Source organism: Netta rufina (assembly GCF_964035555.1).
Source record: "Netta rufina genome assembly, chromosome: Z".
NCBI lineage: Eukaryota > Metazoa > Chordata > Aves > Anseriformes > Anatidae > Netta > Netta rufina.
This window is the reverse complement of record NC_140126.1, coordinates 40,730,066-40,743,182: the sequence shown is the minus strand read 5'-3', so window position 1 is coordinate 40,743,182 and position 13,117 is coordinate 40,730,066. Positions and strand designations below refer to the sequence as shown.

The 13,117-nt window shown below is 41.0% G+C and overlaps 1 protein-coding gene across 1 annotated transcript in view; it reads right to left on the bottom strand.

Annotated features, from left to right (window-relative positions):
• Positions 1-13,117, bottom strand: part of AOPEP (aminopeptidase O (putative)) — a gene marked incomplete at its 5' end in the record, with an annotated part of 184,993 nt that overhangs the window by 13,439 nt on the left and 158,437 nt on the right. The window contains one exon of the mRNA XM_084304916.1: positions 10,619-10,735. Coding sequence (XP_084161042.1) covers positions 10,619-10,735 — 117 coding nt within the window. The remainder of the gene's footprint in view (positions 1-10,618; positions 10,736-13,117) is intronic.

Sequence of the window (13,117 nt, the reverse complement as noted above, 5' to 3'; positions counted from 1 at the left end):
AGAAAAAAAGAAAAGAAAGAAGGCAACAAGTTCTGCATTCTGGCCAATTGCAGGCCATGGGATAACTGGCAGCATTTGGAGCTGTCACTGCCCCAGCACATCCGAAAGCCACGCAGTGTGTTCCCACAGCTGCTGCAAGCCTTAGCTACCAACAGGCGTGGGCTTGAAACTTCTTCCCTTTACAAATCTGATTTATGGGCACACATTTCCTTCCTGTCCCTTCACCTTCCGTCCAACTGCGGGATACCAAACCACTCCTCTGTGACAAATCCCAGTGACTTTCCAGAACTTACTGCAGTCCCTAGGCCTTGCTGAAGAGCAACCAGGCAGGTCCTGCTTGTCTGAGTCCCCCACGCTGCTAACACACGATCCTGCTTCCAAATAAAACATATGCTAATCCACAACCAGCGCAGGAACTCTTTCCCACATAAACATACGGAAGCCTAGGAATCACAAAACACGCTGCTTAGGAATGCCCAAGCAGAGCGGAGGACATCGCTGCTGCTTTCTCTGATCAGAAAGGCATAGTGACTGGGGAGTTGCATCCCAGGACAAGGCTCTATGAAGTGCATGCCAAGAGCTTGTTTAGAAAAAAACAAATACCCTTTTCTACCCCATCTCCAGTTCACAAAAAAAGAGCTCCCAATTAGAGACCACTCTTCTCCCTATGTGGGCCACATCTGTGATCAATGACATCTGTGTTCGTAGAAGTTTTCCAAAAGAAGGCAGAAAATGTGAGAAATTAAGCAGCCATGTCTAATCCTTCTTAAAAGGTGGCTCCGGCTGTGTCTCTCTCCTGGTGTCAAAGCGCTCGTCATGAACCAGTGACCATGGTAAGACACAATGCTGACATCCCATGCGCTCCTCCGCCTGCTTCTCCTCTCTCCCATTTAGGAGACGGCTCAAACACAACAGTAGCTGGCCTCAAGTCTTCCTTCTCCTTCTACTGTGGGCCAATAACGTGATGATAGGACAACAATCTATAGTGAGGTTATATGAGGAAAAGGGAAAAACAGCGTGCACGAGCACCAAGTTAGCATTCACAGCGCCTGCTAGAAGAGCTCATCCCCACTGTGCCTGAAGGCTTTTCCACTGCGTTTCCATTTAGGCTGCCATGATCTCTCTTCTAGGAAGAGTAGCTCCTATATCGTAATGCCATGTGAGGTAAGGATGTGTTTAACACAGCATGTGAAACCATTTAGTTTGAAAAACAAAGGTTTTTAAAAATAAGCCTTAATTAAAAACATAAATACACTACTTACACTGGAACCACGTGCTTCCCCTTGCCCCTGCCTTTTTTTAGCCTTGCATGTTCAGCAGGCTGTACTGTTAGCGCGTTTCACAGCTTGCAGCAAGATGGGAGATGGCAGAAGCGATGTCATCAGCTGCCTCTTTAACTACTCCACCAGAGATGTGTGTCGAGCTGGGCTTTGCTGTGGTGCTGCTTGCTTTCAGGCTGCCTTCTGCCCCGCTGCAGAACAAAGGAGCTCTGCCCTCCAAAACTGCCCTGCGCCCTTGGTGCTGGGGATGCCCTGCCCCATGGCAGGCCTCCACACCACCACCTGCAGCACCAGCCCCATGTGTGGTGGTGGGGACAGAAGCACAGTACCCTGAGGTACAGGGTATGGGCCTTGGAGGAGAGGGAAGGAAGGGCAGGTCCCAGCCTCAGGCCACAAAAGGCCGCAGGGACAAGGTCTGTCAGGGAGGTGAGACAGGATTGGGAACACGTGTATGTCCAAACTGGCCCCTCACCCAAAATGTAAGACCACAACTGCCTCTCTGTCTGATGCACAAACCCCATCCAAATTCCCTCTGACACCTTGACCAAAATGCTTAGCAATAATAGTGGCTGTAATACCTCTGGTATCACCATGATTTTGTTTCTGCATCAAGATCACAAGTGGTTCAAATACTGCCCATCACCCCCGTTTCCAAACCAAATACGTCTAGAGTTCCTACCCGTACAGTGTTTGCATATATATTTCAACACAAGCTATTTATAAATGCAAATAAAAGCATGCTGGGCTTATAAAACCAAATGTTGTAGTGGGAAAAAGCACATAAACACTCATACATCTGAAGCAGAACCCCAGCCCTGCAGAGTTTGATGTTGAGCACAAGAACCTTCTGTTACCAATTATAACTGAGTCGTAACTCCCGTTCAGCAAAAGGCAACGCTGCTGCAAGCATCAGCACAACAGCAAGCTTCACCCTCAGCTTGTGCCCCTCTCTCCTCTACTTCTGCCTCCTCCCTCTCATATCTAGAGGCAAAAAAAAACAGTGCCTTCCTTTTATCTTTGGTCTCCACAGCGACTGTGGTCCAAACATTTGTCATTTCCAGGCAAGATGACTGTCACAGACAGGATCTGGAGCTGCATGTGCGAATGAAGCACAAATTCCAGGCAGTGAATAATGTGGCCGCCTGGTTTCTCCATAGCTTCGGCCACAGCCAACCAATCCACCCTGTGCTCACATCCTTCCAGTTTTGCATAGTTTAAAACTTTGGTTCTAATTTTCAAAACAATTAAACATGAGGTTTTGACACTAAAGACCTTTCACATCACTCATACTCATCCCTCTCCCAAATCCCAGAAAATACTCTCAAGAGAAATATATGTTGATTGCATATGCTCAGAAAAAACATGCTGCTGAAATGGGAACACAGACTCTACTCTGTGTTTTAGATTTTTGAGTCATCCTCTCTCCTCTCAGTTCCCAAGAACACAATCACCCTTGCTGCCCAGGGCAATGCTTACCCCACCTGGAACGCAGCAGGACGCCCCTCCAGGACCCTGCAACCCCAAAGGCATTTAAATTGCACAGAGTTGAAAAGAGGACAGCAGGATTTTACTCACACAAATATATTTAAGTCAGTGACTCAGCAGTGTGACCAGATCTGTGTGGCTAAGGTAGGGACGCCAGAACCAGCCAGGGTTAGCAATTTCAAACTGCCCCATTTCTTGTGCTATACAGACCTTGCAAGCTTATGGCGTGCCATGTTTCTTTTCCTGCTCTGTGGTCTCTGCCAGGGGTTATCTGCATTTGCAGTCAACCTTTATGCAGGCAGAAGTGCTAGATGAACTGTTTGGATGTAGGATCAAAATCAGTTTATTTTTAAATATGAAGTATCTTGTTCACAGTTGCAAAATGCAACATACGAGCACAAATATGTCTACAGCTTCATAATGAAACAACTGGGGAAAACTACTACTGATAGCTAAGAGGTGTTGTTAGTGTTTTTGTTTATTTTTTATTATTTTTTTTATTTTTGTAAGTGCATCCTCCTCAACATCCTGGCAGCTAACATACATACACAACCTTTTAAATTTCAGGACAAGGTTCATATTACAGTGCTAGGCTTATATCGCCCTACACAGAAATACTGTATAACATTTCAAATAAAGCAGTTGTACCCAATTCAGAACACCTTTGAGATTGACTTCAGAAGTCCAGAGGCCTCCACCACAAGATCCTCCTTTCCAGAGTACAGAAAAAGCAAGAACTATTTCCAATCCCTCCCTCTGCAGATTCTTTGCATAAATAGCAGTAGAATTAGTGGTGGTAGCAGCAGTAGTAATAAATAACATTAAGTACATGGTTCCTTCCTACCATCGAGTATCAAAAAGTTGTTGGGTCGCCTGATGAGGATGAAATTAAGTGCTAAAACCAGCTAGAAAAATAAGGGAGGATAAGTGAACTGCACCAGCACAAGACAGAGGCTTGGAAACTCCTGCGAATGCCACCCAGCAGCAAGTGAGATCACTTGGAAGAAGCGTGCTGCTGCTGGCTCCTGGAGGGCTCGGGATAAGGAGTGCTGACTGGTAAAAAGCTATTTTGAGTGTTCCATAAATCTTGTGCTCTGACTGTGCCCTTCAGAGACCTAATGCTGATTGAGGGGTTTTCGGTTCTTCTCAAGTGGTTTGAAAAGTCCCCGTACTTTACATGTAGCATCAAAACTAACCCCAATCATGGCAATTTGAGACTATCCTTTGATCAGTCTTACAAATTAATCCCAACATATCCACTCCATTATGACAAGCACACAAACCAGTGTCAGCCCCAGGGGACAACTCCCCCTGTTGTTACTGGAAACGTTTTTTTCTTCATTCTGTTCCAATTGTTTTGGTCTCACACTGCATTTTGGGACTCACCTTTGGAAAGCAAGTACCATGGCCTAGAAGCTGCTTTTTAACTGGAAAGAAAAAGAGGGGAGGAAGAGAGAGAGAGAGAGAGAGAGAGAGAGAGAGAAGGAAGAGAGAAAAATACCAATACTACCTGTCTGAAGAGCCTGCAAACTGCACTTAGATGCAACATAAGTAAGAACTGTAACAGGATGAAGATTGAAAACAATAGGGACCACAGAGGACTTTCTGACAAGTGGCTGCTGCTTCAGTCAATGCATTTGCTTTGAGATGAGGATAGCCTACTGTACTCTGACCTTATTCTGTTTACTAGTAAAAATGGGAAAGTTTTCCAATGACCGTTAAGAAAGTCTTTGCTAGGTATTTGCCAGGAAAAGTATGAGGAGAAGAGCAGTGTAAAATTTAATATTTATGTGATGATAAGTGTGAATAGCAGCAGATTTGACTAGTACAGAGATCTCACTTCATAAAAACTCATATTTCTTCTTTCTCTTCTATTTAATGAACATACCTCCTCAGAAACAGCTTGGTGTGAAAGCCTCAAATCTAATTTATTTCAGAAACAAATCTGGCAGACAGGCTGACTGTTCTATGGGGCTTTTACTAAGTTCCTAATTCCTATATACTGAACTGGTAAGTGAAAATAAAACATTCTTCAATGTAATCTTATCTACCTAGATAAGCTCTTAATAGCACTCTGAAGAAGGAAGAAAGAAAAAGGCAGATGAAATTTATTTTGCATCAGTGATAAATTTTCACAGCAGCTTTGTAGATCCTATAAAAACATGCTCTCATGTACACAATAAGGTATCTCCTCCTGACTTGAGCTGAAACTGAATAATGAGCTGTATGTTTACATGTGAGAAACCATCTGCATAAACTATGTGCAGAAACTATTTCTACTTCTGCAGAAACAAGAAATTATTGTATTCACTTGTCTTTTTCTTGTTCTTTAAAATGGTCACCTGTTTAAGCTGTTGTCTTTCTCATGTAGTGAACTGGTGGTTCACACTAACACTGACGTAGGTTAAGGGGAAGGATCACAGTGTTCAGCTGTAACAACACTCTCTGAAACATGCCTGCATATTGCTTTATGGTCTAGTCTATAAGGACTGCCAAGCCTAAGGAGGTATTTGCAACAACCTGCAAATTTTACTCAGAAGCTGGAGATCGCTCCTTAACCCCTGCCCCAAGTGCATTTGGCGTGGAAGGAAAGCTCACCAAGAGCCTTTTCCGCTGTCTCACATGGACTGACCTTCTCTGACCAGCTCCCTTTTCCCATCCAATTTTACATGGCATTCTACAGAGCTTTCTTCCGTGAGGGTGCCTTCTAACAATGCTCAGTGACAACCTGCAGGACCACTGAGTTGTACAGTGCGGGAACGTGCTCAGCTTAATCCAGTGACTACCAGATGGGGAGCAGCAAGACAGATATTGCATTGTAATTCACTTGTACTTATGTGCCTGCCAGTGTTTCACAGGCTAGGAAAGATCAATGGAAAGAAGTTATTTTGTCCTAAACCCAACTCTTGCTACTTTAAGGACGCCAAGCACCTTATATGGTTTGTATTAGCATGAATGGATTTCTGTCAGTGAAATAAGATGCCACCGCTTTATAGCTTTGGTCTCATAGGCAGACCTCAGGCACAATGAAGTAGTTGTGTGAGAATGGCTTTATGCCACCCACATGACTTGTGATATTATGATCTTAACTCATTTTACTCACATTTTCTGCAAAAACAGTAACAGCCTCTCCCCTTTTCCTCTCCCCCAAATATACCACATTATGATCCTGAATACAGGGAAAGCATTATGTAAGTGAAGAGCATTTCAGCCAATTTGCTGAGACAAGAAAAACTAACAAAGCAACTTTCCATATGCTGCGCAGGCAAGACATTTATAAGAAAGTGATGTCTGCAGTATGAAAGAAAGAAAACTAACTCTATGGTGAAAGTTCTTGGGAAATACATGATAAATCTTTCTGCTTCATCTACGTTCTGTATTTTCACAGAATCACAGAATTTCTAGGTTGGAAGAGACCTCAAGATCATCGAGTCCATACATCCCCTGCCCTTCTCCCATGTAATTAGCAACCTTTTTCTTATCATCTTTGTTACTGTTCTGTAGGCCGTTTACACATCCTGTAATCTGGTGTACACATGTTATAGGCCTCTTCCCCTTCAAATGAAGATGTTAGAACACAAATAATGGAAATAATTGTAGCGCTTTTCCGGACATGCTCCTGAGCAGTCTGCTCTAGGTGCCCCTTCTTGAGCTGGGGTCTGGACCAGATGGCCACCGGAGGTCCCTTCCAGCCTCAACCACTCTGTGATCCTGTGGCTGCTAGTTAATAGACTCATCAATTGCTATCCAGAGCTGTCAGTGGTGTCTTTAGGCATTTGTAACTAACTGATTCCAGTTTTTTAAGCGGAAGTCCTCAACAGCCTATGCTCAAACATGAAAAGGTTGTATCAAAAGAGGTGTCACCAAAATTAAGAGGACTTAAATACTAACAACAGACACTTCCCAAGTAAACCCAATCTACGTTCTGTCAGAAGCTAGATATCAAGTTAACTATGTGAACAAAACGGCTACCTCAGGAAGAAAAAAATAAAGGAAAAAAAAAAGCAAAAAAACTCTGACTGGCCTTCGATTTGCTTATCCTGCTCCGCTGTCTGATGGCAGCTGTAGTTGCTTTGTAAGGTATCCCAGCTCTCTTCAATCAGCTGAACTTCCAGCTGGACTTTGTCACTTTTGACTCCCTGCAGCCAACTTCTGTAATGCTTCTCTTGCACACAGAGCTGCAGGAGAGCACCATGTAGATACAGGCCACGTATATAGCATGAGGGAGCATAGCAAGAGAAAAGGGAACAAAGAAAGAAAACTGACTCAACCCTTCTTCTGTGCAATTGCCACCCACTTGTCTGACAAGGTCTGAGCCTTGATGGGCTCAGAACACTGACAGGTGAAGGAAAAATGCCTTTGAACCTTGAAAACTCTACTGCTCTCTACCTCCTTCTCTTCTCTGAAGCTATGTATGTGTGGTGAGAGACCTCACATGAGAGAGGGCAGTGACTACGTTGAGCTGCTGAGGAAATCCCAGTAAGCATATATCTTGGGCTTTCCTTGAAGAGAGCTCAACAATTAAATTCCAGGCAAAGGCTGACTCACACCTCTCTCCTCTCCTGGCTGGTACAAAGAGCTCAGAACAGGGCAGATAACCTGCTGCAAACTATCCTCTCCTTCCTGAGGTGAGGTGCAGCCTTTACATTGGTAAGACTGGACATGCAAGTAGTAACAAGCAGTCAAGAACACCAAATACTGCTGCTGGCAATCTTCACTGAATGAGCACAAACCTGCATGCCACTGTGTGCAAGTGCAGACATGGCCAGGTGCACGCAGTCTTAGGACAAGAGTGTTGAACTGTGAAGTTGAAATAAAGACGTTTCAGAAATACAGATATAAAAAGCTTTAAGAAACAGGAACCAAGATGTTCTACGCAGTACTTGTGCAGGACAAAAAGACACCCCCAAAAATTAGTTCTCTTGCAGCGTTTATGAAATTCAAGGAAAGGGCATCTCATCACTGGGCTACACAGAGCTCTAGATGAGCGAGCTGTAAAATAACTCAAAGGAAAAACAAGCCTAATGCACATGTACCTCACTGCTCATCAACCAAGCTCAGTGCAGCTCTTTCCCAGCACTTTCCTGGTTCTAGCTTCAGTGTGGTACTCCAGTAGCCGTGTGTTACAAGAGCAGAGTGTTTGCACAGAACATTCCCCTCCTTTGACAATCGGCAGAGGGAAGGGGAATGAATATTCTGTGTTTACTCAATTCTCACCCATAAGGGATATCTCTACCAGGCAACAGATTTTTTTTAGAGAGAGTAGTCCTCTCTACTCCTCCCAACACACTTATTTGACAAAGTGAGATTATTCGAACCCTTGATTTTTTTTCTTCTTAGTACTAACAAGCCTGGAACATTCTTGATATTGCAAGAGTAATCAGCTCTACATGTAGAGACTATTCTTTATATCCCCTCTGATGCTGTAAGACAATCTTCTAGCTGTCTATAATACCTATGGAAAAACCTTCCAACTCCCAGTGGTGCAGATAATATTTTACATGCAATATTTATGACAAGACTTTGTTTAAAATACAAATTGACATACTTTGTATACAACTACTCTCACATATTACTGTCCATATCATTGCTACCAGAAGATTAATGTGAGCATAAACATTACTCATCAAATACAAGAAAACTAGTTATTAAAGCTAAAGTTACTTCTTCACTTTCTGTTGCGGGGTGGAACACAACTGACAACCTTACTTAAAAGAATTCCCGAATAAAATCTCTGACATGGAGGGCTGTTTTTTCTACTGGCCAGCAAGCAATTTTTTTATGCTTGTATTTCTCATGATCCATTTCTGATGTCCAGGTACTAAAAACATTTGAAATACAGTAACACAACAGGATCCCTATAACTAATTAATGTCTTCACTAATCAAGTTTAGACAAGAGCAGCTCAGCTAGAAGCTTGGACTATGGTTCCTTGTCCCTGGGTCATTATACAAGGAAAATCCCCTGTGCACATACTGGAGTCAGAGGCATGAATAGTCCTTCCCTCAGGTATGCAGGGTGTGTAAGCTAACATTCCCTTTAAAGGACTGTAGGTGTCTGTGATCCAATGACTAGTAAAATGCTAATCGTAATGTTATCTTAGTTGTACTTCTGAAGATCTGCTAAGCCCTTGGCTTCACCTTGTAAAATGAAATTGAGATTACGCTCCTTTCACTCAGGCCATAATTTATATATTTCTTTACAGAAACATTTCTGAGAGAGCACTTGTGTACTTTTATACGACATTGCAAATAAGAAATCAAGCATGAAAGTGGATGGAAAGGAAAAACCTAAGAAACCCAAACTTGTGGCCTTGTGTTCACAATTCGTTGGCATGAAGCAGCAACACCACAGCTATTACTTTGATCTACTTCTCTATTTATTTCTCTTCCCATTATAGAACCCCTGACATTTCCCTGGTATTCATATGTGATTAAAATATATTCTAATACCTATAAATAGAAATGTTGGTTCAAGTACTAATTAAAAACAAGTCTAGCATTTGGAAATTCCTATCAATAGAAAAAGTAAAAAGGTGCAGTAAACAGTGACTGCCTTTTATTTTTAGTTTTTTTTTTTTTACACTAAGAAAAAGCTAGACCTCTGTTCAATCAATCTTTCTATTAGTATTTGGAATTCTAGGTGTTTGTAAGTATCTGCTCAGCAATTTTAGCATAAGAGTAACAAGAGAGACTTTGCCCTTTTCTTCAATTTCAATTATTCCCATAAAATTCCAATTACAACAGGGTAGGTCATGCACACTGACTTTCCACATACTTCACAGTAGCTTTTAATTAAACAGGAGTTGAATGTCATGTTAAGTTTACCATGCTTCCTCACTGTACATTAGTTTGGTTATATGCTCCTTAATAGCTAACTTTTTTTTTTTTTTTTTAATGTATAAAACCTACACATCCTTTATTTTCATGATTGGTTTTATGTTTTTATCTTCCCTCCTGAGTACTTGAAGCAAACACATTCATTGCAAGGATGCTTTTAAGCAACTAGTTTTGCTGCTTCAATTGTCACAGCTCTCCCAGCCAGAGACACCTATGTGACTCTACAAAATGACCAGCTTTGTATGTGGTAATAAGGATATATTGGTTTGCCCCCCTAAGATGTTAAGCTTTTTAGAGCAGGGATACTAGCCTCACATGTGGCTGTGATGGGTAAGGTACTTGTACGGTGTTATATAAAATCCCAGTGACTGTTAACACACTACGTGCATCTGTAGAGAACTGATTTCCGCTTACACTTCATGGCCCAAATCAGAACATGCTGTAGTCTCTCTGGAAAGCAAACTTTTCAAAACTGTCAGTGAGAATTGGGAGCTCTCAGAGAGAAACAACTTGGGTGAACCACAATGAAGTTCAACTTTAGACTGGAGCAGATATGATTGCATTTGGAGGCAACACACAGAACTAAAACAAACTTGAGCTGTAATGCACAGTCACTCATAGTGAGAACTTCAACACTTTACTGAGTGTGCTGCCTCAGGTATGCATATGACAGTGTATGACATCTATGCCGTATTTTCTCCTCCTGCTATGGCATCCAAACACACCTGCGCCTACACGACACATACACACAAATGCTGGACAATTAAGGCATCTTTGTGGCCTAAGAAAGGCTTTTGTGTGGATTCTCACTCTGTGTGCTTATTGGCAGGGCACACCAGGCATGAACCTACAGACAACATCTTGAGCTGCAACACCACTGGAATTAAGTGTGTGCAATTTTAGATTTAGACAAGGAAAAAACAACTTGGTCGAGCCTGGATTCAAGCAGGCAGCTATTATTTCCAGTCAACAATGCAATGGCTTATTTTAGGCAAGATTTTTTTAGTGCCTTACCTCAGCATCTTGGTCCCGGAGCTGGTACGTTTTCTCTAAGCCCTGTAGTGTTCTGGGACATAATGTCTTCTCCTCCAAGAGATACTCCAGAAGCAGGACCAGCTGGTCAGGGAGAAGCTACGAGAAAATTAAATGCCATGTGTGAATAGAGCTCTACTTACTAAGCAATTAAACGGAAACAAACCAAAGAGGACAAGATTGCTATAACCTATGTACTTCCAGCATGTGTGTGAAATACGGCAAGAAGTCACAGCTGATTTCTGAGAATCCTCAGGTTTTACATGTCCATTTTCTGAAAGACTTTGTTCCGGGGCCCAGTTAAGACACATTTTCCATGGCTTTCATTACTATATAGTTAGATCAGATCTAAACCATGTTTATCTTATTGAAACATAATCACAGCTTATTAAACTAAGATTTTTATGAAATATGTATGCTAAGTAATTACACTTTCTTTGGGCTTGGAAGGAATAAAATAAGAATATTTTATAGTGCATCATTTCAGGAATCAACCAAATATATGCATATGTAATTAATTGTTAAGAGCAGCAATATTAGCCATCGCATGTGGAATTTCTCAACATGCTTTCAGTGAACAAAGACAACACAAATAACTGACCCATAAAACAATGTTATAACATATTTTGACTCATATTCTAGATGGCATTTCTCTAAGTATATAAATATATACAAATATATAAATACATATACACACACAGATATATATTTAGCAGTTAGTTGCCTGACTCATTTTCAAGTTGAATCTAATACAGCCTGAAAAAGAAAAAGCACATGAAGTCTGATGTAGTGAGTGCCTAAGTGCTCTGTTTAAAAGGCTTATTGGATGAACAAATAAATAATTCAAACAGAGCTCAGAGAGAAATTAGACTAGCTACCAGGAAACATATATTGAAAATTCAGAGTTCAGTCAGAAGTTTGTTACATGCCCCAAAGCTTTGTCCACTATTCATCATCATAGGGCACCAAAATCAGAACTGGGAAGGGAAAAAGAATTTAAGCTTTTGCAAAGAAAAAGAAACTAACACTGCTTACTTCTAAAATCCTCCAGATTAATGAAAAAGATACCCTGTTATTTTAATTCTGCTTCCAATTTTTATCCCGTGTGCAGATGCTCCACTCCCACCAAAATACAACAGTTAACAATTAAGCAATATGACATTTTCTTCCCTTTCAGTCTGACATACTTTAATGTTAATATCTAATTCAAAATAAGGAGAAGAAGAGATCTCTAGGATTTCAATGATTTGTTTTCCTTGCATTCCCTTCCATGCATTTTATTGTTAAAGCTGTATTCTTAGGAACTGAAAAAAAAAAAGTGCATCTTATTGGCTCTTACTGGAACACTTTCTAAGTGATACCCAAGCCTGCCAACAAAATGGACTTGTTAAAAACAGTCAGACATTCACAAATATTGAATTATTTCAATTTTAGGACAACCACTAAAACGTTAAGTTGAATGTTTATTGCACAGTCCAAGAGCAGCTGCCTAGAGGGTGGGGAGACACTTTAAAAAATAAAACCGTGAAGGCTTCTGGGAAGTGGCTCTGCTTGGAAACCGAATTCATTTTGAACACTAATAAAATTTGAAATGTTGCAGAGCACCATATACAGAAAGGTAATCTCCTAGTTAGAAAGCTTTCTCTACTAACTATAAAGCAAAGCAATGCTTAATTTTTAGAAACTGTAGAACAGCTGCTTGAATAAATATATATATACATATACATGTTTATAAATATATACACATGTATGTGTATAAATATATATACACTCACATATATATGCATTCAAGTAGCTATTTTACCGTTTCTAAATATATATATAAAAGTATGTGCTAAGGGAGGTACAGAACAACTGGGTTATTGTATTATAGTATATCCTCAGTATAATTGCTATACAGATTCAGCCACAGAAAGCTATTGTTTCAGATAACAGAATCTAAATGAAGCCAACAAAAGCAAAGCAGCAAAACAACAGACATGTCCTTAATTTACCTTTGTCTAGGGCTGCATTATGGGTGAAAATTTCTCAGAATTACAGGTTAAACTCTTACTCATCTATGTGAGACTGCAGAGCAAAAAATCTGAGACCATGGTTTCAGTTATTTTCCCACGTCTCAGATGCCCAAAATGAGACTTTATACACTAGTTTCCTGCTCACAGTTTAATTAAAGTCCAAGTTAAGATCTAGCAAACATAGGCAGAGAGGGTGGGAGCACTTGAAGAAGAAACACTGTCAGACCTGGAACTGAAGTGGCAGTAGTGGGTGCAGCTATTACATTCTGTTCCCCAGAACAAACTATTACATTCTGTTTCCCAAAACAAACATTTCATTTCAGTTTTCCCCTGTTCTTTAAGTAAGAAAGACTGAGAAAAAATCTATCCAAAAGGAAAGACGCAGAAACCCCAGTTGAAATTTCAAGGTACAGACTGCAACAAAATCCCTCTTGGGTTTTCCCGTATCTCCAAAGCAAATTTCCAA